The sequence below is a fragment of the Cucurbita pepo genome, chromosome 5, assembly GCF_057944985.1.
Source record: "Cucurbita pepo subsp. pepo isolate OVF chromosome 5, ASM5794498v1, whole genome shotgun sequence".
Classification (NCBI taxonomy): Eukaryota; Viridiplantae; Streptophyta; class Magnoliopsida; order Cucurbitales; family Cucurbitaceae; genus Cucurbita; species Cucurbita pepo.
This window is the reverse complement of record NC_141802.1, coordinates 9,753,377-9,781,164: the sequence shown is the minus strand read 5'-3', so window position 1 is coordinate 9,781,164 and position 27,788 is coordinate 9,753,377. Positions and strand designations below refer to the sequence as shown.

At 40.6% G+C, this 27,788-nt stretch overlaps 1 protein-coding gene across 1 annotated transcript; it reads right to left on the bottom strand.

The window, feature by feature from the left end:
- Positions 1-23,546: 23,546 nt before the first annotated feature.
- Positions 23,547-24,548, bottom strand: LOC147792660 (uncharacterized). Its single transcript, XM_087124351.1, has 2 exons — positions 23,823-24,548; positions 23,547-23,718 (listed from the first exon to the last, which is right to left on the bottom strand). Exons 1-2 carry the CDS (start codon positions 24,418-24,420, stop codon positions 23,711-23,713), a joined length of 606 nt encoding a protein of 201 aa, XP_086980477.1. The 5' UTR covers positions 24,421-24,548; the 3' UTR covers positions 23,547-23,710.
- Positions 24,549-27,788: the final 3,240 nt, after the last annotated feature.

Below are 27,788 nucleotides of genomic sequence, written 5' to 3'. Positions count from 1 at the left end.
AGGGAACAAGGGAATACCAGACCATATCTGCTTTTGCGCCATGACAATCTCACTCGAATTACGGGGACCTACACATATTAGTACAGTATACCGGGGTCCCCGGCCAGAACCACACGTGCAAGTTTCCCTACATGTGGCTCGTACGTGCTTTCCAAGGCACTGCCTGTGACTCAACATGGATGGGAGAAGGGGGCAGAACTGCACACTTTCGTGTTCAGAGCATTGTCCGAGTGAATAGGCAGGGCATACCACAGAAAGCTTGATTTCAGAGGCTTGGCTGGTTCCTTTTCTAGCCTGCCAACAATTTGATTTAGATGTTGGGACAAGCCCAAGGAAAGTGACTGTTGGCTTCCAGCTCCATCTCGGCCGGCATCCTACTCTCGAGGGGGTGGAGTCCTGGAGCGAACTACTCATTCCCCAATCCAAGTTTGGTGAGGAGCATTGTTTTGAGGGATGGAAAGCGTGGTTGACAAGCCACTTCGAGGAGGCGACTGGACTGGAGTGCTTTCATCAAATGATGCATGTGGGCTGAGCCATTCCCACGCCAAGTGGTGACCCGATTCAGCCTGGTCAAGAAGAGATTCACATAGAGACACTAGTTACGGGAATCACTTTCTATGTTAGCGGGAGGGGGCGGGCTTTCCCGCTGCGACCTCTGACCGTCTGTCCTATCTCATCTTTCTTTGGCTATACTTTTATGTAGCGAGCCATGTTAGCTTCACATGAGAGTCTTTAGAAAAAGGCTAAAAAGGCACTAATCACTCGGCCCCTTTCCTATTCTGCTTTGCCGCCTATTAAGAGAGAGAATAGGTCCCGTTGAAGTGGCCCGCCTTTATTCATCTCTACCAGCTGCCACGCACGACCCAATCCAATAGGAACGATTTCTTCGCCCCTCTCCTTTACAGTCGAGCTACTTATTCATTCCTTACTCCCTCTCCTCTTCTCGTCTCGCTACTTATTCATTCATTCCTTACTCCCTCTGACGATAAGAAGCGGAACGCGCCATCACCTACAGCCCTTTCTTTCCTCTGGCGGGGACTTCCACGAAATGAAAACGGGCGGCATCGTCGTATGCTCAACATTTGTTGCCCTGGTTTATATCCCAGAGTACTGCTATGGCTGATCTGTCACCCAATCTACTTAAAGAACCGAAAGGCTTGGCCCCGTGCCGTTTAGAGAATGAGCCTATATATAGGCATGGCTTAGTAGTCAGTTATTCTCGCAATTCAGATAAGATTCGGGACCGTTACCGTTGGGTTGGGTTAGGTCTCTGAAAGCATGGTTCTTGCCTCCCTCCTTGTAGCTCGTCAAATCCTTGGGTGATCCCTTGCTCTCACGTTCGAGTGTTTGCTCGTCGTTTAGGCCGGTGAGTGAGATTCTGCTCATTGCAGTCTGTTAGGATCGCACAACAACGCACACGCTCGATCTAGATGATCACAAAGAGAAGGATAGAGAGAATTGCAAGGAGAACTCTGGTTAAAAGGATTTTTTATTGATGACTTCAGGCATGTACAACAAGAGAGTACAGAGAATAGAAAAAGTACATTTAAAAGCTTTACTGGACGGGATATATATATGGTTCAGTCTACTAAATATAGCTTTACCAGATTTAACCATCTACTATATATAGCTATGTACCATATATAGCTTTACCGGATATAGCTTCACCATATATGGCTTTACCAAATATAGCTTTACCGGATATAGCCATTGACCAAGCTATAAATACAGGGAGCAGACTCCATAACTCAACAATTCTCCCACTTGGAGACTGATCCTACACCATACCAATTAGGGCTTTGCATAGCTTTAATTTTCCAACATCAACACATTTTGTCAACATGTCTGCTGGATTCTTTGCACCATCTATCTTCTCCAAACACATATCGCCTTCTTCCACTAACCTGCGAGTGAAATGGTACCGTCTTCTAATGTGTTTTGTCCTTGAATGATAGACTGGGTTTTTCACCAACTGTATGGCAATCTGACTATCTGTATAAAGGATCTTCTTGCACTGCTTCCGGCCTAATTCTTCTAGATAGTCTGTCATCCATATCATCTCCTTTCCAACTTCAGCTATGGCCACGTACTCAGCTTCAGTAGATGAAAGAGCAACGCATTTCTGAAGCTTGGATCCAACTCACTGCTGTTCCATCTATAGTGTACATATACCTAGATGTGCTCTTGCTGGAGTCTACATCTCCACTCAGATCAGCATCCACAAAACCTTGCAGAACTACTTTGCCATTGCCATAACAAAGTGTAGTATTGGATGTACCTCTCAGATATCTCAGAAGCCACTTCACAGCTTCCCAATGTTCCTTCCCTGGATTTGCCATGTACTTGCTAACAACTCCCACTGCATGTGTTATGTCAGGTCTAGTGCAGACCATAGCATACATCAAACTCCCAACTGCAGAAGCGTACGGAACTGATGCCATGTGCTCACGTTCCTCAACTGTCTTGGGAGATTGCCCCTTTGAAGACAAGCTTGCCTTCAGGTGGTTTATCTCCCTCATACTTGATCCAGCAATTAGTATATCATCCACATACAGGAGTAGAAACACATAAGAATCAGTGTATTTCTTGAGGTAGCAACACTGATCCTTTTCACTTCTGTGGAAACCACTCTTGCTCATGAAGGAGTCAAACTTCTTGTACCATTGTCTCGGTGCTTGTTTTAGTCCATACAAGCTCTTATTGAGCTTACACACCATGTGCTCCTTGCTTGGAGCTGCAAATCCTTCGGGTTGTTGCATATAGATCTCCTCATCTAGATCTCCATGTAAAAATGCCGTTTTTACATCCATTTGCTCAAGGTGCAAATTCTCCGATGCAACAATACTCAGTAGAATTCGGATAGTAGTTAATTTCACAACTGGAGAAAAGATCTCAGCATAATCAATGCCTTTTCTTTGTGAATATCCTTTAACTACTAACCGAGCCTTAAACCTCCTTCTGCCATCTGGTTCAACCTTGATTTTGAACACCCATTTGATCAACAGAGCTCTCTTTCCTGTAGGCAACTCAGTCAGCACCCACGTATTATTCCTTTCAAGTGAGCTCATCTCATCATCCATGGCTTGCTCCCACTTAGTTGAATCTTCCACTTGTAGGGCCTCATCAAAGGACTCTGGTTCTCCTTCGTCAGTCAGCAACAGATAGTGTAATGAGGTTGAATATCTGTCTGGTGCTCTGGTAGTTCTGGATGATCTTCTCAACACCTGCTCAGGTGCAACTTGCTCCACGTCTGGTTCTTCAGCAATAGGATCAGCCACGTCTGGTTCTTCAGCAATAGGATCAGGAGTTTCTTGAGCTTCTGTTGTACCATCACTGTGTGAATTTTCTTGCCACTCAAATTCAACTCCCACTTGCTTCGTAGTCTCAGAGTTTATCTTCTCTCTGTCCTTGTACATGACATTTTCATCAAAGGTCACATCACAGTGTCTTAGGATCTTCATATTTTTCTCATCCCAAAACCTATACCCGAACATGTCAGAGTCATAGCCTATGAAGTAGCATTTCACAGCTTAGCATCAAGCTTATCTCTCTTCTCTGGATCAACATGAACATACGCAGTACAGCCAAAGGTTCTCAAGTGAGAGTACTTGAGTTCTTTTCCTGTCCATACTTCTTCGGGCAATTTGAACTTCAAGGGTACTGACGGCCCTCTATTAATCAAATATGCTGCTGTGTTCACAGCATCAGCCCAGAATGTCTTTGGCAATCCAGAATGAATCCTCATGCTTCTTGCTCGCTCATTCAAGGTTCTGTTCATCCTTTCTGCAATACCATTTTGTCTTGCCTTACCGGAAATGGTTCTTATTAATCTAATTCCCTCAGCTGCACAAAATGTTATAAACTCTGATTTGTTGTACTCTCCTCCATTGTCAGACCTCAGGCATTTGATCTTCAAGCCGGTCTGATTTTCAACTTCAGCTTTCCACTTCTTGAAGGTGGTAAACACATCTGACTTGTGTTTCAGAAAGTAAACCCATACCTTCCTGCTGAAGTCATAGATGAAGGTGACGTAGTACCTTGATCCACCAAGTGATGAAACTGGAGATGGTCCCCAGACGTCTGTATGGACCATTTCCAACCGCACTTTCTTCGGTTCTCTGGCAGCCTTTGTGAAACTAACTCGTTTCTGTTTGCCCATAACGCAGCTCTCACAAAGACCCATATCAACAGATTTTAAGCCTTCTAAAGCTCCTTTCGCAGTCAGCATCTTCATTCCTTTGACGCTCATATGTCCAAGTCTATTGTGCCATAGACTTCAATTGGAAGCACTCTCAGCAGCAGCAGTCATGTTTATACACTCTGCAGTAGTGTATAAGGTTCCGGATTTTGTGCCACGCACAACAACCATGGCGCCCTTCACAATCTTCCAGGAACTCTTTCCAAACTCTGCTGCATAGCCTGTGCTATCCAACTGACCAATAGAGATCAGGTTCTTCTTGAGACCAGGAATGTATCTGACATCTTGTAATGTCCATTGATTTCCTGCTGGAGTTTGTATGGAGACATCTCCCTTTCCTTCAATCTCCAAGGTTTTATTGTCGGCAAGATACACCTTCCCGAAATTTTCTGATTTGAAATTTCGAAACAATTCCTTACTTGGAGACGAATGGAACGATGCACCTGAATCCAAAATCCAGGATTCAGCTGGGCTATCCACACTAAGGATTAAAACGTCCTCAGCATCTTCTGTTGTGTATATAGAATCATCATCATCTTCAGATTTATGATTCTGCTTCTTCTTTAGCTTTGTACAATCTGTCCGAAAGTGTCCTTTTCCCCCACAACTCCAACACGTTACGTTGGGTTTGTTTGGAGATTTTCCCCGGTTCTTTGATTTTGAACGCCCATGTTTGTTTGAGCTCTTTGATTTGCTTCTTCCCCTTCGATCAACACTGAGAGCATTGCCTGATGAATCTCCAGTTTCCCGTTTGCGAATACTTTCGCTGAGAACTACATCTCGAATTTCATCAAACTTCAGTTTATCAGATCCTCGGGAACTGCTGATTGCGGCAACAACAGTATCCCATGACTCGGGTAAGGATGACATCAAAATCAACGCTTTAATTTCATCTTCAAAATTAATTTCCACCGAACCCAGTTGACTTATGATCATATTGAATTCATTTATATGATCCGCAACACGTCCACCTTCAGACATCTGTAGATTGAACAATCTACGCATCAAATACACCTTGTTCATAGCCGACGGTTTTTCATACATATTTGACAGCGCCTTCATCAGATCTGACGTTGTCTTCTCCTTGACGATGTTAAACGCCACGTTTCTGGATAGCGTCAACTGGATCATCCCTAAGGCTTGTCGATCCTTGAGCTTCCACTGTTCCGTGGTCATGGTATCCGGCTTCACCCCCAACAGAGGTTCGTGAAGATCTTTCTGGTACAGATAATCTTCAATCTGCATCTTCCAGAAACCGAAATCGGATCCATCGAACTTCTCAATTCCAATCTTTGAACTTTCCATCTTCACAGATCGTGGTGAATTTTGCCTTGCTCTGATACCAGTTGTTAGGATCGCGCAACAACGCACACGCTCGATCTAGATGATCACAAAGAGAAGGATAGAGAGAATTGCAAGGAGAACTTTGGTTAAAAGGATTTTTTATTGATGACTTCAGGCATGTACAACAAGAGAGTACAGAGAATAGAAAAAGTACATTTAAAAGCTTTACTAGACGGGATATATATATGGTTCAGTCTACTAAATATAGCTTTACCAGATTTAACCATCTACTATATATAGCTATGTACCATATATAGCTTTACCGGATATAGCTTCACCATATATGGCTTTACCAATATAGCTTTACCGGATATAGCCATTGACCAAGCTATAAATACAGGGAGCAGACTCCATAACTCAACACAGTCACCCCCGTGGTTCTTCGCACATAGATAGTACCAGGACCCTTGTGCCCCGGCCCTTGATCAGATAAACTCCCCTATGACCCACAACAAAAAATGAGCCTTGCGACGAGACGCGGACATTCCCCATGCTGCGATTCCCTCCAGTCTGTTCCCGGGTTGGGTTAGGAGAACATCCGAGCGATTGCCTTCGCGGATCCAAGTGCGCTCACAAGGCACAAAATAAGAATAAGACCGATAGAGACTTCATAAGGTACCATTTGAGCTGCAAATCGTAATGCTCCTAGAAAGGCATATTTCGAATATGGAGGAGTGAAAGTTCCCAACAATCAACGAGTTGATCATACCCTTCTTTGAACCGTACGAGCACGTCCTCTGTCACCCCCCACCGCGCTTAAGGCTCTTTACCCCAACCCAACTAGCTCTGGCTCCAGTTCTTCCCTTTCTATTCCTCGGTAAGCGGACCTAGGGAGCATGTGGGGGCGATATCTACTTTTGACTGATGGAAAGCATCTCTCCTTAGCTGATATTACCTGACCGAACCCGCAATCACAATAGAAAAAGTGGTTCTTGCCGGGAGAGTTGCATCGGAGATGTCTTTATCTGAGGAGGAGGCTTCGTCGTCTGGCTCCTCATAAATGATGTTAGGATCGGCCGGCTCATCCTCGGAATCCGAAAAGAAAACAGAGAGAGAACTTCTTGTTTCAGTGACAGAGAGAAAAAGACTAAATAAATAGGATTTTCAGTCTCATTCACATCAATTGAAGCAGGCAGTAAGGGCGCGGAAGCTACCCTTTGACGAATGCAAGCAAGGTCGTTACGCTCTGTTGGCGGCAAGGAAGGAGGCATTGGAAATCAGACTAGACCATAAGTCAAGAGGCAGTCGGGAAGCGACTAGCTTCTATCAGGCTGACCACTACACATAAATAAGTAGATCCATATATATACCAATCATGAGCGATAGTGAACAGAGGCGGAATCTGTAGCTTCTAGGACGAAGTCGAGCAACTAATGGAGTGGCGAAGGAGGCATACTATACGTATACTACATTAGTAACCGCTGAAATACCAAATAAAATGACACCAAATTTCAGTGAACTATTTAAGCTATCTGTTTGATTGATCCGACAAGTACCAAGGGCTTTTTTGGTAGACTGATTTCATTTCCGAATTTGCTTGCGACAAGTCCTAGCATTAGTATGAGTTCGTTGACCGTGTAAGGGCAATACATCTTGATGACGAATTCCACGATAACAAGAAAGAGAAATGACTCGTTCGATGTCTGCTCGTTTTCCCCTCTTCAATTCCCAATGAACAATATGATCTTGACCTATCATTTGTTCAATTCGGTCGATCTGAGACTTAGTTAACTGATAAGCGCCTACAATTCTGGAATTTGCAAAGCTAGAGGCCCTTCTAGAATCCTTGCAAAACGTTCACAGAGAAAGCTAACTTAAAGGGTTGATTCCAACAAAGAGCTGGTTAGAAGATGAATGACTCTTAGATCGAACTTGGAATCTATGATGGTCACTCTTAGATACCAAGACAATTCACTCCAGAATTAGCTTGATCAAAACTAATTCAATGAATCGGTTTAAACATCAAACCTAAAGCAAGGTTTGAAAAAGAATAACACCAAAAGGTTATCAAGAAAACACAAAGGTTTTTTTCTGTATTCCACAAAATCCCCCAAACATGAGTATTACATGCCTTTAAATAGGTCTAAAAGGTAACCCTAACATAATAAAGTTCAGCCACCAACTACAAATGCTATTAAATACAAATTGAAGCAAATAAGGCATTAATAAATTTCCTTAATTGATAATTCAACTACCAAAGGCAAGTCTTCTAATTACTTTCCATAAATTTCCTTAATTGGTAATTGAACTACAAAAGGCAAGTCTTTTAATTACTTTCCAATATCAGCCACTCCATTATCTTCTTGATTTGATATGCTAATGCTATAAAGATTTTTTGGCTCAAAAGTCTTTGTTTCAACCTGTACACTAGCTAGCTTTTGAAGATGCAATGTATAGGCCTCTTGAATCTTCTTAACCTTGCTTCTTGTAATCGGTCCTTCGGGTACATGCAAAGGGCCAGCAGTTGAATTCATATCATTAACTCTTTGATCTTGATGTTTCCACTGATACCTAATCGATAACGAACCTGAATGGCTTTTTTAGGTCCAATTCCATCAATTTTTGTTGAGGCAATTCTGACTTGTTTATCGGCAACTGATCTAGCTCCTGAAATATATGGCATTCTTTCTCCTTCTCCTTTTACTAGTCTTCTAGGCTGGAATAATAAATGAGTTGTCTCCTCTCTGATTGATGATCTTTTCTATAGGTCGATCTAGTGTGAGTGGTCTAAACTTCAACCCTGATTTCTTCACATTATGTTCTCGTACCCAAGCCCTGAAAAAAGAGAAAGAGTCTTGGTGAACACTAATCTTACTAAAGAAGTGAGAAAGTGCTGATGGGTTGCGGTCTCAAAATGGATGTTTTTCGCCTTAAGATAGGGCGGAAGGTCTTTTAGGGCCGGTTCGCATCCCCCGACTCAACAAGTGGTCTCGTGTGCGGCCATCATCTTGTCGGGTCTGAGCTGCCTGCGGTTATAGAATCGACCAGCCCCCTTGACTCTCTCTCTATAAAAAAAAGAGCTGTCCGCATCCGGGGCGCAGGTTTTTATTAAACAACGTTCGACTTTCATGTGTATAGCATATAGCTAGCCTTACTTCTTTCTGAGCCAGGATCAAACTCAGAGAGAGAGAGTATGATTGGGCCCTGCTGTGGTAAAACCTGGTGAACCAGGCGTACTACTGAACTTCAGATTGATTCTCTCTCCTTCACTATCTAATGTAGTACGTTATATATTCTTTAACGCAACTCAATCAAAATCAAAGCAAGCAAACTTCTTGCAACTACATCAACAACTGGGGGGAAATTCACCGGGCCTACCTACTCACGCTAATAAGGTTGAAAGAAAGGATGCGTCGAGCAAGCGACAGTTCTACTTAACTAAGCCCCGTCCTTGTACAAGGAGGAAGCCAATCCCACCAACTTGAATGACTTTGATTAGTATACCCTTTTAACATGGACGAAGGAGCTCAACAAACGTGACCGGGCTGCTCATGAGAGAGAGAATTTGGAAAACAAACAAAGAAAGACCTCTCCCGACGCGCAAGCCCTAAGTAAGCAAGCTACCTTTCTTCTTTCTCAAAAGACCTTTATGGAATGAAAAGCAAAAAGAAGGAAAACCCTACCCCTTCGAACGAATGAATTTCTGAATGAAAAGTGCCAGCCCAAACTAGCTGGGATTTTGTCACCTCGCAGCCAGCCCTTTCCTCCAATCGAGTTGCAGTTGGCCTTGTTTCAGTCAGAATCAATACCCGGGACTTTTTAGTAGGTTCTTTAGTCTTCGCTCTCAAGAACTAGTATGCCCTGTTCTCGAAAGCCGAAGAGCAGCTAAACTAAGCAACTGGGAGATGAGATGAGATTACATTAGGCGGTAGTTGAAAGAGCAGCTCGAAAGCCCTTTGTTTAGTCTTTTTATCAAACTCACTCATAAAGGAAAGAAGAGAAGAAGGTCGGCCCGCCGTTATGGCCAATTAAGTAAACCATGAGCAATTCGTCTACTTTGACTTACGACACCACTTTTGTCTAAAGGATCCAAAGAATAGAGAAGAGAAGAGAAGAAATAATAGGCTCAGCCGCACCCCATCCACATCCATACGACACAATAGCTTCAGCAAAGAGTAGAGAGAGCTAAGCTATCATACCAATTTCCATTTTTTATAAGCAAGCGTACCTCTGGCCTACCATACACTAGTCTCAATCAATCTTTCTTTACTTTGTGGGTTGTTCAATTGAAGGTGGTTTCGCTCTTAGATATCTGCTTGCCTTCCTTGTCTTTTTCTTAGATTTCAGAACGCTCTAAATAAGAGTACTCGATTCTTCTAATAAGCGAGAACATCTTTTCTTTTTCATTTTGGCAACAAGGGGGAAGGGAGTAATTACGAAATGCATTGTTTGGGTGGTTTACCAACGGAGGGCAACCCCCAGCAATTGAAAGAAAGTAGCGAACGGTCAAAATGAGGATCTTTGACACCTCGATTGTCTGGAAGCCCTCTCATGCGAATGAAATCAATTTAGCCTTTTGTCCGGGGGGGTTCACTGAAGAAATGATTTGAGATTGAAAAAGAGCCTGAAATTGGCCTACACCTTCGCGCGCATATGTAACTTATGTCAAAGTGATGCGCCAACGTCTGCGTTGAGTCAAAACTCAGTTTCAATCCTAATTCTACATTATGGAACCTGAATTTGAGAATCAGGTGTGGAAGAGACTAGAGGTAACTCAAAGCCCTATCCGTACCCGAACTTGGTCTCGGAGCGGTCAGAAGAGTCGGAGGGGGAGCTGCCACTGGTTCTCACCCCCAACAAACACTAGTACGGTCAGCACGACAACCTCGAAATCAGTCATACTTTGCCTTACTAGGTTAGAGAAGATAATGGGAAGATTCATCTAAGAAGTAGAAACCATATCCACCGGCATGTCTGCAATGCGTTCGGCATTCCTCCAATCTCAAGTACCTCCTTCGTTTTCCTACAATCCTCCGAACATTAGTTCTCCCATTCCGAGAAATCCACATCCCCTCCCAACAATTCATTCTCAAAATCCATATGCCAGTACCAATACCTATATTATAGATGGATCATGATGCAGAAACTGAGTGAGGCCCGAAATTGGAATCTTGGCCCCTCTTTCGAAATACGCTACTCCATGAGCCCCGTAAAGAAAGGAGTACTTTGTCATTCCTCGATTCTTGGCACCATCGGGTTTCTTCCCAAACATCATCGTTATCTCAGCTCTCGCCATTTCAACCCATATTCTAATGTAGCCCACAGCTCGCCCCAAACCCTACCCAGCTTTCCAGGCCATCCAATCTCCGTCATTCCACTTTAGCTCACCTTCAACCACCTCGCCCCTATATAGCTTATGGGCAAATCCCAATCCCCCAGCAAGCAGGGATTAACGAGTATGCGGATAAATGAAAGAGTTGAGGATTTTAGGAAGAAAATGCAAGGCATTGGCGGTTACCAAATTTAGGGATTTTGCCCTTTATCTATCCTGATTCACACCCGGTGAGTGAAAAGAAATGAGAAAAAGACAACGGAAAAGGTTGGCCCATCTCCACAAGCCTATTGTGGCGATGTCTGCCCTTTAGAGAAAGACGAAGGAAGGGACTGTCATCCGATTGTTCCAGAAGAGTCTTACGGGCCCTACACTCAAATGGTTTACGTCACTATCTCATTCTATGTTAGCTTCGTTTGAGCAATCAAATCTTCATCGATCAGTACGCCTATTAGATGTCAAACCAAAAAGATCTGATCTTCGAGGCGTCAGAAAGGTGATGAAAGTTTCAGTGCCTACGTAGGGAGGTGGAGGGCTGTCACTGCCCAAATGCGAAAAAAACTCTTTGAATCAGACTCCATCAACTAGTTAGATTCAGGCTCTTTAGCTCAGTCTTCGATTGCTGGCTATCTGATGTCACAGACCCAGACCACATTCCAAAGAAAGCAGCACCTTTCCCCTTTGCCAAATTCTCAAAATAATAAGGTAAGCTTTCAGTCCCTTCTCCTTTACCGTCCCACAACTTCTCCCCTCTCCGAATTAGCAGCTTTAAGGAAAGAAAAGAAGAAGAATCAGAAGAAGAAGAAGCCGAAACAAACCCTACTCAGTCAGTCAAAGAAAGATAACTCCAACCAAAGAAGGGAATAAAGTAGATAGAGTCAATCCGGTCAGGTAACACATAGATAGAGTCAAAGGTTCCAGAGGGAGCTCAGTTTACCGAGTGAAAGAAAAGAGATAGTGAATATGCCGAGTGAAAGAAAGAATCAATAGTGGAAATCAGTCAGCCAGGTTCATGAGGTTACAAGAGAGTAAATGAAATTCGAAGCAGCCGAGTTCAAGAGTGAAATCAGTCTGGGTCGTTCAGTAGTTTTTTACAAGAGAGAGAGTCAATGAGAAATCAATCCTTAGCAGCTTTACCTAGTTCAAGAAGAAATAGCTGAAATCAGGTGACGGAGAAAGAATCCATAGGTTACAGAGTTCACTCTCATTCATCTTCAGTCTTTGGTCACAGAATAACTCACACACAAGAACTGATTGTAATAGTAGATAGAGTCAAAGAAAAGGAGATTAGCATCTAGCCGCGCTTTCTTTACCGAGGGAAAGATAGAGGGAAATTCGGGTCAGGTTCATGAGTTCAGTAGTGATTGAGGTTACCGAGTGAGAAAGCAAGAATAAAGAAAGAGGAACAAAGCGAAGCAACAAGCAATGAGACCTATAGAATAGGAGAAGAGAAAGAAGCCGGCCAAGGTTCAGTAGGAGAATGCGCATAAGGAAAGAGTCTTGACTTTCAGTTTCAGGATCAAGAACACAGAAAGAAGAACATAGTAATGAGAAGCAAAGCCACAAGACGAAAAGAGGAGATAAATCAGTTTCAGTAGTGAAGGAGCGAAGGAGCGAAGGAAGCCACTCGAGACCCTAAAGTAAAGGACAGAAGATGCAAGCTTTAACGAACCCATTTTTACCGAGCGAGCAAAGTGTTTGAAAGAATAATGAGCGAAGCGGTGAGACATAAAATAGAGGACAAGAGAGGCAATTCAATCCTTAGTTTACTACCTAGTGGTGAAAGAATAATATATATATATAGATAGGCTGCTTAGGAGTCAAGGATTCTTAATAGGAGTAGAGGGAAACTGTAAAGGACAAGAAAGAAGAGATGAGAGACCGGACATATGTCCTCTTCAGTAGAATTCCTCTTTCGCGGGGAGTCTTAGTTTGAATGAAGTCTTTGAAGGTGAGAAGGAAGGATCATTCTTGCTTCTTTGGCTTACAGGAAGGAGAGTCAAAAAAGAAAAGGGTTTGTTTCGGTTCAATTTTTACTTGTTCCAGAAGGTGAAGGAGAGAAGCGGTAAGACTACTCTTTCAGTCTTGACTTGATCTTCTTTGTCTTTCATTTGTTTGTTGAGTCTTTACAGCTGAATAAAAGGAAAGCAAAGAGAAGAGACACTAAGTGAAGTACAGGACAGGACGGACGGAAGGAAGATGCAAACACACACATATTTATTACCTACCTCAATCAGTTCAAGGAGAAAGAAGAAATAAGTATAGGAGTGAGACGACCAATAGAATAGGAAAAGGCAATCAAATTGCTTTACTTACCTTTGAAAGAGTGAAAGAAGAAATAGGCGTAGGCAATGGAATTCTGAGACCGAGAGGGAGAGGCCATGGAATTGGGAGACCCGTATAATGGGCGAATAAGCTCAGCTGCTTTAAAAAAGAGTACATATTCTCTCTCTTTCGCTGGGAGTTCATTTTTCTTTCATTTTCTCGACTGTCAAAGTAAAGGAGAATCTTTCTTCAATCAGGAAAAGAATAAATAAATAGACAGAGTATAAGGGGAAGGAGCAAAGAGAAGAGATTCGAGACCAGAAAGAAGGATAGGAAAAAGTGAATGAGCAGATTAGCCAGCTTACCTACCTAGTTCCCTTGTGGTTGAATAAAGAAAGAGGAACGAAGCAATGAATAAGGAGAAGGAAGATCCATCAGTGAGAGGAAAGCAAATAGAAGAGAACGAATGAATAAGGAAGGAGTGTTTACAGTTCTGTTCAAGAAAAGGTTTAAGGTAGAGGATAATTAATAAGGAGTCTTTCAAGCAGAAGCAAAGCAAAGAGCGACTTCTTTACCTCGTTAAAGAATCCATAGGATTAGGAGGTCACGGAGAAAGAACAGAGACAGAGCTAAGATTCTCAGTTACAGTGAATAAATAAGGAGAGGACAGAAAAGATTCGAGAAGAGACCGGCCAATAGTTCTAGTTCTAAGAGATATTCAGTAGTTTACCGAGTTCCATCTATCTGGCGAAAAAGCAGGTTCTGGTTTCGAAGGAATATCTGATTCCGCCTCATTCAAGCTTTCCTTTCTCTGATTCTTCTTTACCATTCTCGTCAGGTTCAGGTAAAGGTTCTTCAAACACTTACCTATTTACTTACCTTCTTCAATCAGGGAAGGTTCCGTCCAGAGTTCTTTCTCTTTTCTTTGATTTACTCGAGACTGTAAAGGTAAAGTAAGCTCAGGATCATTTAGTTAGGTAGCCAAAAAGGTATTGAAGATAGAAAGAAGTTTAATCATTCAATACGAACAAAGACGTAACAAAGGAGAGGAGCAGATCATCCAGCCTTGAAAGAATAGTTCAAACCTTGTTTACGGGAGAAGTTCAGGATAAAAAACCAAAGCTAAGGAAAGGAGCGAGAAGCCACTTTACAGTCTTTGTTGAATAAAGAAAGAGGATTAGAAAGAGAAAGAATGAATCGTCAGTCTTGACTTGTTTACCTTGTTCAAGAATAGTGAAGGAACCAGAGTGAAGTTCGTTCAGTAGTTGTTCAGTCAGGAGTTTACCGAGTTCAATCATCTGGTGAAGGAGAAGAGAAAGATCAAGAAGGAATCGAGAGGAGAAGAGAAAGAGAAAGAATGAAGAGAGAGTTGAGGAGAAGAGAAAGATCAAGAAGGAATCGAGAGGATTGACTTTCAACACTTGAAGGTGAAGTAGTTCTGTCTCATTCATCTTGAGGATTGACTTCCAGTGAACGATCATTAATTCTTCGATAGTCTTGACTTATACTTATGAATTACCTCGGCCCTAAATACCTAGATTTTCTCCCTCAAAATAGGGTAAAGATAGACTTTTATCCCTCAAAATACGGGGGAGGATAGCTTTTTTCTAGTTTTTTGAGTGTTTACAGTCGAGTTACCGAGGGAAATAGGGTCAAATTTACTGTTTTATCCCTCAAAATACGGGGGGGGGGGGGGATAGAAAATCTTTTCTTTCAGCTCCCGCTATTAGTGAAAAACCTCTTACGAACTTTGACAGTTATATGGGGATAGAATTTCTTTTCTTGAAGCTCCCCCTATTAGTGAAAAAGCTCTTACGAACTTTGACAGTTATATGGGGATAGAATTTCTTAGCTTTCCTATGCTGCTGTTAGGGAAAAACCTCTTACAAACTTTTACAGTCATATAGGATAGAATCAATTTCTTAATTGCAGGTTCAGGTTCATTCTCTTCTCTTTCTGTAAACTCTCTCTCTCTCATTCATCTTTTGTTTCGTCTTTCCTTCCAGTTCACTCTCATGTTGAGTTTCGTTTCGTCTTTCCTTCCTGTTCCGGCTCTCTCATTCATCTCTCCCCTCACTGTAAACTCGGATAGTCAATCGTTCAGTAGTGATTGAGCAGGAATCCTTCGTTTTGGCTTTCCTTCCTTAATGCCTGTTCCGTCTCATTCATAAGGAGTCTCCCTTCTTTCAAACACAGTAAAGGTTCAGGCAATGGAATTGTGAGACTAAGAGGGATAGGATTGCTGGATCATTAATTCTTCTTTCATTCATTTACGACTGTCAAGTTTCATTTTCTTCTCTTCTCCATGAAAGGCTAATGCATCAATCGGAAAGGGGCCAAGCTGCGAGACATACAATCACACCGAGGTTACTGTTCAAGAAGGTTAGGGAATATCGGAAAAGAAAAGGAGCTTGGCTTGACCTGATTCTCATCCAGCCTATTTCCCTTGTGTTTGAGTTCAATGGCCCAAAACATAGGGAAAGTATTAAATCACTAATAATGGGTCCTTACACGAAAAAGAGTGATGAAAGAAGGGGCAAGTGAAGGAGAAGAGAAAGCAGGTTCCGGTTCAGTAGCTCAGGGAATGAAGTAGCTCAAGTCATATCGGGGAAGGGAATATCGTATAAGGTTCAGGGGCAGGATCAAGAAGGTGAAGGTTGAACTATCTCTTTTCTTGACTCTCCAGCCAGTAAAGCAAGCAGCTAATGAATTTCTTCTTGTCTTGCTTTCGTCTTTACTTCCTGTTCCGTCTCATTCATCTCTCCTGATATGAACCAAGAGACATCATTCATACAATATACTTCAATGAAAATGTGAAGAAAATGTTGTCAAAATTATCAAAAGAGTTTGCAATTCATGTCACATTGAAGAGGAATGAAGTTTGATGGTTATAAATTTTGGGTGGGTTACAATTTAGAGTAATTTAGAGTTATTGTATTTTAAGACATTTTATTTACTTTAGGTTACATTTACATAATGGCTAATTATGACCATTAAGTATGAATGTTACAACGTTTGGAATGCCTTTAATAGTTTCATTTTGAGGCTATATAAAGCCATGTATGTTGTATTTGTAAGGTAGACTTGGAAAATATATTAAAAGAAGCATTGGTGCTTTTCTTTAGCCAATGACTAAGTTTCTTTGCAATTCTATGTAGTTTAGATTGCATGTAGAATCATTCAAGCTCGACATGATCAATCTTGCTTGTGGAGTGATTCGAATCTCAATCAAGTGTTCTTGCGTTGAGATATTTGATCAACAAGAATTATTCAAGCTAGACATGATCGATCTTGCTTGTGGAGTGATTCGAATCTCAATCAAGTGTTCTTGCCTTGAGATATTCGATCAACAAGGTAATCCGAATCTTATTCCCCTTATAGTTGATTCCTTATCTTATCATCTCCCCTCACTGTAAACTCTCAGTCATAAGGAGTCTTTCTCTTTGTTTACAAGAAGAAGGATCAAAAGCAGTTCCAGAAAAGAGCTACTTCATATGCTTTACCTTGTTCAAGACTGAGTGAAAGAAGGAAGGGACAAGTGATTGAGTTCTGTCTCATTAATAAGTAGGTTCAGTAGTTCAGGTCATATCAGTTCAGGTTACGGAGTGAAGGAGCCGGAAAAGGGGCAGGTTCAGGTTTCACTAGCTCTTTTCTTTCCTCTCCAGTAAAGGTGAAGTAGCTCAGTCAGTCGAATGAGTTCAATCCGATTCCCGTTCAGTAGCTCAGGGTCAGGTTCTTCAAATAATAGCTTTACCGAGCGAGGGAAATCTGTCTCATTCATAAGGAGTTGAGTCTCCCTTCTCTTTCCCTTCTTTCTTTCACTGTCAAGTCGTCTTCAATTCTTTTTTCGTTTCGTCTTTCCTTAATAATGAATGAATTACCTTGACTCTCTTTTATCCCAAAAAATAGTGTAGAGATAGACTTTTTAATAAAAAAAATAAGGGGGAGATAGGATCATTCTTGTTTTTCGAGTGTTTACAGTCGAGTTCCAGAGGGAAATCAGGGAAAATGGACTCTTTTATCCCTCAAAATAGGGGGAGGATAGAATTTCTTTTCTTGAAGCTCCAGCTATTAGGGAAAAAGGTCTTTTAATGTTTTAGCCCTATGCTGGATAGATTTTCTTTTCTTTCAGCTTCAGCTGTTAGGGAAAAAGCTCTTTTAATGTTTTACCCCTATGTTGGATAGAATAAATTAATTAATGGTCCGTCAGAGTTCCAGAAGTAGGAGTCTTTGTCTTTGTTTCGTCTCCCCTCACTGTAAACTCTCATTCATCGTGCATTAATCTTTCATCTTTGTTTACAGTTCAAGAAGAAATAGGTTCCGGAGGTAAGATCATAAGAGTTTACGAGGTTCATGAGTAAGTCGCTGCTCGAGGAGAAAGATCAGATCAAGAAGCTGAGGTGTAGGAGTTCCATCTGATTCAGTAGTTCAGTCGTCTTCCTCTTTCGTTTCGTCTTTCCTCTCCCTTCTTTCATTATGTAAAGGTTCTGGTTCCGGTTCAGGAGCCAAGCAACTTTACCTCGTTCAAGAAGAATCAATTGTCCAATTTACCCTGTGAAATAAGGTGAAGGATTGAATTCATCCTGACTCACCTTAAAAGAAGAAGAATTGAGAATAAAGAACTAAAACGGACATGACACAGCAAGTTGCTAGTACCTTCCTTCGGAAACCCCGTAATACGCACTGAGGAATTCCTACCAGGAGTTTGATTGGATCTAAGCTTCTTCCCTGTGCAAGAGATGCTATGTACCTCCTTCCTATGTTACAAATCTTGAACCCGTAAACGCTTGTTCGCACCGCAAGAGGGCCAAGCGGCTAAATTTCTTCAAGCAGGCCCCCTTTTTCAGTAAATGAAAGGCAGATGCAAGTATATTATCTCAACGCTTCTTTTCTCTTTACCCCTTTTGTTTGATATCCTTCTAAATTGGGGTGCACCTCCAGATGGGTAGGGGCCGGCCTCCCACTCTCAAAACTGCAGCATTTATTAGCTTAGCTGAGTTGGGTGGATCGTGCAATAAGCCTCTCTCGACCTTCCCTTTCTCATACGTCTTCTTTATTCAAGCCTCTCGCCTCGCCTTTCGAGATCCGGTCCATCATCAACTCAGTCAGATAGATCTGATTGTTGACTTTTCTTAGGCAAACTTTAAGGGATTTGATCGGCATTTCATGCACCCTGTGGAATTCGACCTTTTATCAGTAGGTTGGGTAGCGTAGTCAGGTTAGAGGTGCAATTCAATTCTCCGAGTTGGCCCTATATTTCTTTCTTTCTCTTTTTTGCGAAATTCGATTGTTGTCTCTGAAGTCCTTCTTGATCGATGGTTCCCATTAGCATGCCAATTAGCAGCCGCTTCTTTTGGAAGGCGAGGTACTCATGTGTGATCGGCAGATTCCACGGTAGCTCTCGTTCCAGCTCGACATTAGGAGCACGGGGGCTCGAGATATCTAAAGGAGGTACGGAACCCTACCGTACGATGCAGTTGAAAACCGTAAGCCCAGCCTATCCAAACAAGGGCTTGGCTTCAGTTTTCTTTTTCTTTGTTGAACCTTCTGATGGTGTTAATATAACACATGCGGAAGCAATTTGGATCTTAGGCACTTTTAGAACATCAATTATTGTAAATAACTAGCATGTTCATAAGTATTAAAACTTAATGAGTTTAAATACTAACCTTTTGTAGTTCAAACTCCTTTTGCTTCACGAACCGATTTCGAACCACCACTAGTGTCTTCTCCACTATCCTCCGGCCTTAGAACGGGATTGTGGAATCCGGTGAGTGACTAAACTTGGGAGGGATTTTGTATATGTGAAAGAGAGTGTTTGTCTCAAGGTTTTTCATCAAGATAAAGAATCCCTTCCAAGTATCATGATCACTCTATTTAAAGAGTCAAGTTTGCATGTTCATGCAAACTTGAGATCACCAAATTTTGACACTTAAAACTCCACTCAAATGTTTGGGATTATGTGGCAAGCATGCATGTTTGAGTTAACCAAATTTTGACACTCAAAATTCCACTCAAACTTGTGGGGTTTATTTGGCAAACATGCAAGTTTGGTTAAACCAAATTTTGACACCTCAAAATTCCACTAACATGGATTTTTCTATTAGATGAGAGTCAACATTTTGACTTTCTTCATTTTAATTCAACAATTAATTTGAATAATGAATTTGAAATTAAAGTAACATTAAATGATTAATTAAACTATTTAATTAATATTTAATATTAATTCAAATGTCAATCCCAATCAATTCCGACACATAATTGATTAAGATATTTAAATCTTATTTAAATATCTTAGAATCTCTCTTTTCGTTTAATTCGTAAATAAAACAAAATTGCGGTTAAATATATCGTATATATGTAACGCATATTACCTAATTTGAATTCGAACACTTCGAACTCACTCGTCACACTATTCTATGGTTTAGTCCGATATGAGCTAGCAGAGGGACCTAATGGACCTATAGATCATGGGCTCCAACGATCCAAGATTAACCGATTAAACTCATTAACCTGGTTAACCAACATTCGTTAACTACTAGGACACTCCACTATAGCCTAGTAGTTGCACTCCCCTCACTATAGATATATTTCTGTCCATCTGATATAACCATGATTAGTAAGTCGATCCTTCACAGGTTGTTCGTAACTAGAGCTGGGTCAATTTACCGTTTTACCCCTGAAGTTACTTCTTGTTCCTTATGTCTCACTGATCCTCTAATGAACAATTGGTTTGTGGTCCAACCAGTAAACCGAATCCCTCTCAGGCCAATGAGAGGGTGAGGCCCCTTGTTCAAGACCTGGAGTCAGTGCTTAAGGGAACTACCTTTCTTCTATCCCCAAAAGTGGGTAGGAGTGAATTCCGTCTTGCACCCCACGTCCCCAGCCATTCACCCAGTCTTACCCCTGAAATGGGAGGCCTGTTGAGTCGGCGAACTAGAGCCACTCTCACCCATGCAAATCTAAGGATAATTCCGAATAAATAGGAGTTCATGGTTAGCTCAGGATTAAAACCGAGTTACCTAGGTTATCGAATGAAAAGAAAATCAGTCTCAACAGTAAACGACTTTATAAAGTGAGAGTGGTTTTCTTCATGGTCCGATCTTATGCAATACTCATTGCATAGGACGCCCCCACTCACATGTCTCCACATGCACAATTTAGTGATCACATTGTTTATATCATATACAAAAGTGGGCCGCATCCATAGTGTCCCCAGAATAAGGTACTCAGCCTTATCCTTATACTATAGATCATTTTGACTATATACTTGAACTTGATCCACTCTTATGTCTCTACATATAGTTCAAGTAATCATACTATAGCCAGAGTGTTCTTAGTTTATTGGATTTAGATTAATGATCGTAAAGTTCACTTTATTCAATAACAATTTATTACTGAATAAACATCAATAATAACTTTATTGAAAATAGAATATATCTTTGTTTACAAACTATGAGTTTTAGGACATAAAACCCAACAAACTCCCACTTGGACTAAAACTCTAGTGGGGTTTTATAACGTTGAGTAGAGAGAAATACAATAAACTTGGGCATCACATACTCATGCCTTTTCTCCCACTAGCCCTAGATTACATAACTCATAGTCCTAGACTCACTAGGTGCCCTTCAAACACTTTAGCCGTGAGGGGCTTTGTAAATGGATCAGCAATGTTGTGTTCTAAAGCTATCTGTGTGACGATCACATCTCCTCGTTGCACAATCTCCCTTATGAGATGATATTTGCGCTCAATATGTTTTCCTCGCTTATGGCTTCTTGGTTCTTTTGAATTTGCAACTGCTCCACTGTTATCACAATAAAGAGTGACGGGAAGATGCATATTTGGAACGACTTCCAAATCAGTTAAGAACTTCCTAAGCCATACAGATTCTTTCGCTGCTTCACAAGCAGCAACATACTCAGCCTCCATGGTGGAATTAGCAATGCAACCTTGCTTTATGCTTCTCCATATTATTGCTCCTCCGTTCAGAGTGAAGACAGATCCTGATGTCGATTTCCTCGAATCTACATCGGTCTGAAAATCTGAGTCAGTGTACCCTGTAAGGATCAGATCCTTAGCACCGAACATTAGCATATAGTCCCTCGTTCTCCTAAGATACTTGAGGATATTCTTAACGACAGTCCAATGAGCACGTCCCGGATTGGATTGATATCTGCTGACAATTCCCACAGCATAGCATATGTCGGGTCGGGTACATAGCATGGCATACATCAGACTACCGACCGCTGATGCATAGGGAATGTGTTTCATATCCTCAACTTCTTGAGGTGTCTTAGGACTTTGTTCCTTCGACAAATGAACTCCATGCCTGAAAGGTAATAATCCTTTGTTGGAGTCCTGCATCTTATATCGAATCAACATTTTGTCGATGTACGATGCTTGAGACAATGCTAGTGTTTTGTTCTTGCGATTCCGAACAATTTGGATTCAAAGAACAAACTGAGCCTCTCCCAAATCTTTCATTTGGAATTGTGTCGCCAGCCAATGCTTAATGTCAGTCAGAATTCCCACATCATTTCCAATGAGTAGGATATCGTCAACGTACAACACCAGGAAAGCTACTATAGAGTTGACTATCCTTTTATAAACACAAGGTTCGTCAACATTCTGTTTAAAGCCATAAGATTTGATCGCAGTATCAAACTTTATGTTCCAGGATCGAGATGCTTGCTTCAACCCATAAATGGATCTTTTAAGCTTGCAAACCCTTTGCTCGTGATCCTGTTCAATGAACCCCTCTGGTTGAGCCATATAGATACTCTCTTCAAGATCGCCATTTAGAAAAGCTGTCTTAACATCTATTTGCCAAATTTCATAATCATAAAATGTGGCAATAGACAAGAGTATTCTAATTGATTTAAGCATAGCAACAGGTGAGAAGGTTTCTTCATAGTCCACCCCCTCTCTTTGGGTATAACCCTTTGCTACTAGTCGTGCTTTAAAGGTCTGTACCTTACCGGTTTGGTCTCGTTTCCTCTTATAGATCCATTTGCAACCAATAGGTTTTACCCCATCTGGTTGATCTACAAGTTCCCAGACTGAATTGAAGTACATTGACTCCATTTCAAGATTCATGGCTTTAATCCACTGATCTCTATCTACATCATTCATTGCCTGTTTATAGGACAATGGATCCTCAACGCCATCATCAGGTATGTTGACTTGAGTTTCTATCAAACCCAAGTAACGATCGGGTTGAGTTATAACCCTCCCACTACGTCGAGGCATTCTCAACTTTTGAGAAGGATGTGATTGACCAGAAGTGTCAGCTCCATCAACAGCTCTGGTTGAAGGACCAGCTTGATCAACAACTCTTGTTGTTTTATCAGTAGCTTCTTTAGAAATCTCACTTAATACTAGTTTGCTACGAGGTTGATGATTTCTTACGTGGTCTTCCTCTAAGAATGTAGCGTTCGTTGATACAAACACTCTATTTTCTTGAGGATCATAAAACAAACCACCTTTCGTCTCTTTGGGGTATCCTACGAATAGACATAATTTTGAACGACGTTCTAATTTCTTGGGATTTTGCAACAACACATGTGCTGGACATCCCCAAATTCTGAAGTGACGTAAACTACCTTTACGCCCTTTCCATAACTCATAAGGTGTTTCTGAAACACTCTTAGTAGGAACCATGTTCAAAATGTATGTAGCAGTCTCCACTGCATGTCCCCAAAACGGATCGGGTAATTGAGTGAAACTCATCATAGACCGAACCATGTCTAATAGAGTTCTATTTCTCCTTTCTGATACACCATTTTGTTGAGGCATACCAGGGGCTGAGAGTTGAGACCTTATTCCATGTTCTATCATATAGTCCTGAAATCTTAAATCCATGTACTCTCCTCCTCGATCTGATCGAAGTGTTTTAATAGTTTTACCTAATAGATTCTCAACCTCAGTCTTATACTCTCTGAATTTTTCAAGAGCTTCGGACTTGTGATGCATTAGGTAAAGATAGCCATACCTTGAATAATCATCAATAAAACTGATGAAATATTCATACCCTCCTCGTGCTTTGACATTCATTGGACCACAGAGATCTGTATGCACGAGTTCTAAGGTTTCTTTGGCTCTATAACCTTTTTCGGAAAATGATCGTTTAGTCATTTTACCCTCAAGACAAGACTCACATGGAGGTAAAGAATTGTATTCTAACTTATTTAGAAGTCCTCTTTTAACCAATCTCTCAATCCTATTGAGATTAATGTTGCCTAGTCTTAAGTGCCAAAGATAGGTATTAGGAGAAATCTTTTGTCGTTTATTTTGAGTTTCAGCTGTTTTAAACATCTCAGTATTTAAAATAGCTTTTGTTTTGCTCGGTTTTAACATATATAAGTTGTTTTCTAGTTTTGCAGAACAAATATGAATACCTCTTTTGCAAATGAACACTTCATTGATTTCAAAAGATACTTTATACAACTGTTCTAATAAACAAGAGATGGATATTAGATTTCTTTTCATTCCAGGAACAAAAAGTACATTATCTAATATAATGAATCTATCTCCAAAAAACAACTTTAAATTTCCTACTGATCTTGCTGAGACAACCTCTCCTGTTCCAACCCTGAGTGTTATCTCGCCATCCGCAAGCATTCTCCAGGAGCTAGTTTCCTGGTAAAAAGAACAAATATGATTAGTCGCCCCTGAATCTAGTATCCAAGTTGAGTTGTCATACTCTACTAAACACATTTCTACAACGAGTAAATCATATTTACCTTGTTGTGTCTTTTCGGCTTTCTTCTCTGCAAGGTATTTTGGGCAGTTTCTCTTCCAGTGCCCGTTTTCGTTGCAATGGAAACATTTTCCTTTATCTGCTTTTTGAACCTTGTTCTTGCGGTTAGTAGGAATCTTATTTTTCCCTTTTCCCTTCTTCTTCATCAAAACACTTTTAGAAGTTGAAGGTCCAGACTTATTTTTGGAGGACGATCCTCGTTGTAATTTCTTGGAGATAGCAACATTTGCTTCTCCCGTTTGTCCCTTGTTTGTTAAGAGGGACTGATAAGTCTGTAGCTCATTGAGAAGAGCAGTCAAGTTATATTCTATTTTGTTCATAACCACATTGGTGCGGAACTGGAAGAAGCTCTTCGGAATAGACATCATGATAAAACTGACTTGACTCTTCTCATCAATGACAGCTTCATTTTCTTTTGCCACATTGAAATGGACCATCATGTCCAGGACATGTTCTCTAACTGAGGTCCCTTCTTTCATACGGCAGTTGTAAATGTATTTTATGGCTTCATGTCTAAGGGAGAAAGACGGTTGTCCAAACATCCCTTTTAGAGATTCCATAATCTCTTTAGCAGTACCCATAACATCGTGTTTCTTAGCCAAAACATCAGATATGCTTGCTAGAATGTACACTCGGGCTTTGTCATTTGCCTTTATCCATCTGTCATATGCATCCCGAGCTGTTCGGTTTGCATTTGAGTTTGGGTTTGGAGGACACTACTCAGTTAAAACAAACTTTAAATCATCAATGACCAGTATTGCGTTTAGGTTTGATTTCCAAGTTGTGTAGTTGTCGCCGTTTAATTTCTCAAAAGCGAGTAATTGTACTATTGAGTTTGTCATGCTGTGATATAAAGAAAATTCTATTAGTGATTTGACTTAATCCGGTTTAATCCAATCAGTTTTAGCAAATGTAATAATGTACCCAAATCATTATTAATTTGCAATGATACTTTAGTGAGTTAGAGCAACTGCTACCGAGGGGCAGTCAATCACTCATTCACTAAACCAAGACATTCTTGACTTAAACACTAATTCCAGAATAACTCTTGTTCCTATAGTGTTTTAGTTATCGCTATTTCGGTCAAGAATATACTAACTCTTAGTAATTCTTCGCAAGTGTGACCCACCAATTTCAGACCTTAGAAATCGGTCCCAACAACGCTATCGAATTTAAAAAACCAAAATTAGGAATGGACCTAAGAAATCCTATCCATTTCTGGAGTTTGCGTTGTTCCGACTCCCATGTTACGACCCTCCGAATGGGTAGTTGCTCTAGGGCAACATGCAGGCGGAACATGGGAATCTCACGGTGCAACCTAGTGGTGGAGACCATAGGACGTGTTGACTTCCTTCTCCCACTTACTATAAATACTTTCTCAATTTACCTTGTTATTGACTCATGCAAATACCTTCCGAATGGAGGACGCTCCCAGGGCGACACGAGGCCGAGCATGAATCTCACTGTGTGAATTTTACAGAGAACGTGAAGAGAAAACGATGTATCTCATACACCTTTTTCCTCCCACTAAGTATTTTAGATGGTTGGGTATACTCATTGCTTAAGTATATTCCGGCTAATTAAATATAACTTAAGTCTAGGTGATTTTTCTAAATCACTTAAGCATGCTCATAAAACTGGGCTAACTAAGCTCAAGTACTGGTCCGATCTCCAGGTAGAAGGTGTTCCGTAAACCGTCAACTTAAGTACCTTCAGCCTTAGACAAGATCGTGTCAGGTGAGCTTTCTCGTAACCGCAATTTTATAAGACATCGACCCTTTTTAACTGTTAAAATTGATCGTGCTCGGTTCTTAACCCTTTGTGAGCATGCACTTATCTTTATTATAGATTTTAACGTCTACCTCATTTTATGACGTTGAAAATAACCTATAACATGCTTTATATAACAATTTATATAATCATCCATTCCATGCAATAATATAACAATTTATATCTATCACTCATGGAACCCTAAGACATGCATACTATTCATTATAACACTTATAACATACTTGGAATGCATGAAACATGCTTAGCCTATGGTGGGATTTTAAATCTATATGACATACTTTATGCATATACATTTTCTATTTAATTAAAACATACATTCATAATGCATAATTAATTAAACACACTAAAGTGGGTTGGTTTTGGCATTTTAAAGCAAGCAATTAACTAAATTATTACATTAATAATTAAAAATAACTTGAGCCGCTCCCGAGGATCACGAACTGGACAAACCAACCCTTAAACACGTTCAATCGGTCCCCAACGACAGAAAAAACACCCGAACCGCCTCTTCCATCTTCTTCGGTTCAGCTTGCTTATCTCTTCCATTTTCGATCAATTACAACCTAAAATGGACTCTAATGACTCCATAAAAATTACAAACCTTTCTTCATTCATTAAAGCCCATACACCTTAGGCTTATTACAATAATTGTATCAAATGGAAGCATAAAAAAAATGCCAAAACCAAAACCATCCACTTTAGCAACCACAAATTTCATGCATGAAATGGTACCCACCATGATCAAATTAATGTAAATAAAGTGCCTAAAACTTGCTCTGATACCAATTGATGGTGTTAATATAACACATGCGGAAGCAATTTGGATCTTAGGCACTTTTAGAACATCAATTATTGTAAATAACTAGCATGTTCATAAGTATTAAAACTTAATGAGTTTAAATACTAACCTTTTGTAGTTCAAACTCCTTTTGCTTCACGAACCGATTTCGAACCACCACTAGTGTCTTCTCCACTATCCTCCGGCCTTAGAACGGGATTGTGGAATCCGGTGAGTGACTAAACTTGGGAGGGATTTTGTATATGTGAAAGAGAGTGTTTGTCTCAAGGTTTTTCATCAAGATAAAGAATCCCTTCCAAGTATCATGATCACTCTATTTAAAGAGTCAAGTTTGCATGTTCATGCAAACTTGAGATCACCAAATTTTGACACTTAAAACTCCACTCAAATGTTTGGGATTATGTGGCAAGCATGCATGTTTGAGTTAACCAAATTTTGACACTCAAAATTCCACTCAAACTTGTGGGGTTTATTTGGCAAACATGCAAGTTTGGTTAAACCAAATTTTGACACCTCAAAATTCCACTAACATGGATTTTTCTATTAGATGAGAGTCAACATTTTGACTTTCTTCATTTTAATTCAACAATTAATTTGAATAATGAATTTCAAATTAAAGTAACATTAAATGATTAATTAAACTATTTAATTAATATTTAATATTAATTCAAATGTCAATCCCAATCAATTCCGACACATAATTGATTAAGATATTTAAATCTTATTTAAATATCTTAGAATCTCTCTTTTCGTTTAATTCGTAAATAAAACAAAATTGTGGTTAAATATATCATATATATGTAACGCATATTACCTAATTTGAATTCGAACACTTCGAACTCACTCGTCACACTGTTCTATGGTTTAGTCCGATATGAGCTAGCAGAGGGACCTAATGGACCTATAGATCATGGGCTCCAACGATCCAAGATTAACCGATTAAACTCATTAACCTGGTTAACCAACATTCGTTAACTACTAGGACACTCCACTATAGCCTAGTAGTTGCACTCCCCTCACTATAGATATATTTCTGTCCATCTGATATAACCATGATTAGTAAGTCGATCCTTCACAGGTTGTTCGTAACTAGAGCTGGGTCAATTTACCGTTTTACCCCTGAAGTTACTTCTTGTTCCTTATGTCTCACTGATCCTCTAATGAACAATTGGTTTGTGGTCCAACCAGTAAACCGAATCCCTCTCAGGCCAATGAGAGGGTGGGGCCCCTTGTTCAAGACCTGGAGTCAGTGCTTAAGGGAACTACCTTTCTTCTATCCCCAAAAGTGGGTAGGAGTGAATTCCGTCTTGCACCCCACGTCCCCAGCCATTCACCCAGTCTTACCCCTGAAATGGGAGG

Excerpts from the sequence above, each read along its gene's own strand:
- LOC147792660 (XM_087124351.1), bottom strand. The coding sequence starts at position 24,420 with ATGGGTACTGCTAAAGAGATTATGGAATCTCTAAAAGGGATGTTTGGA.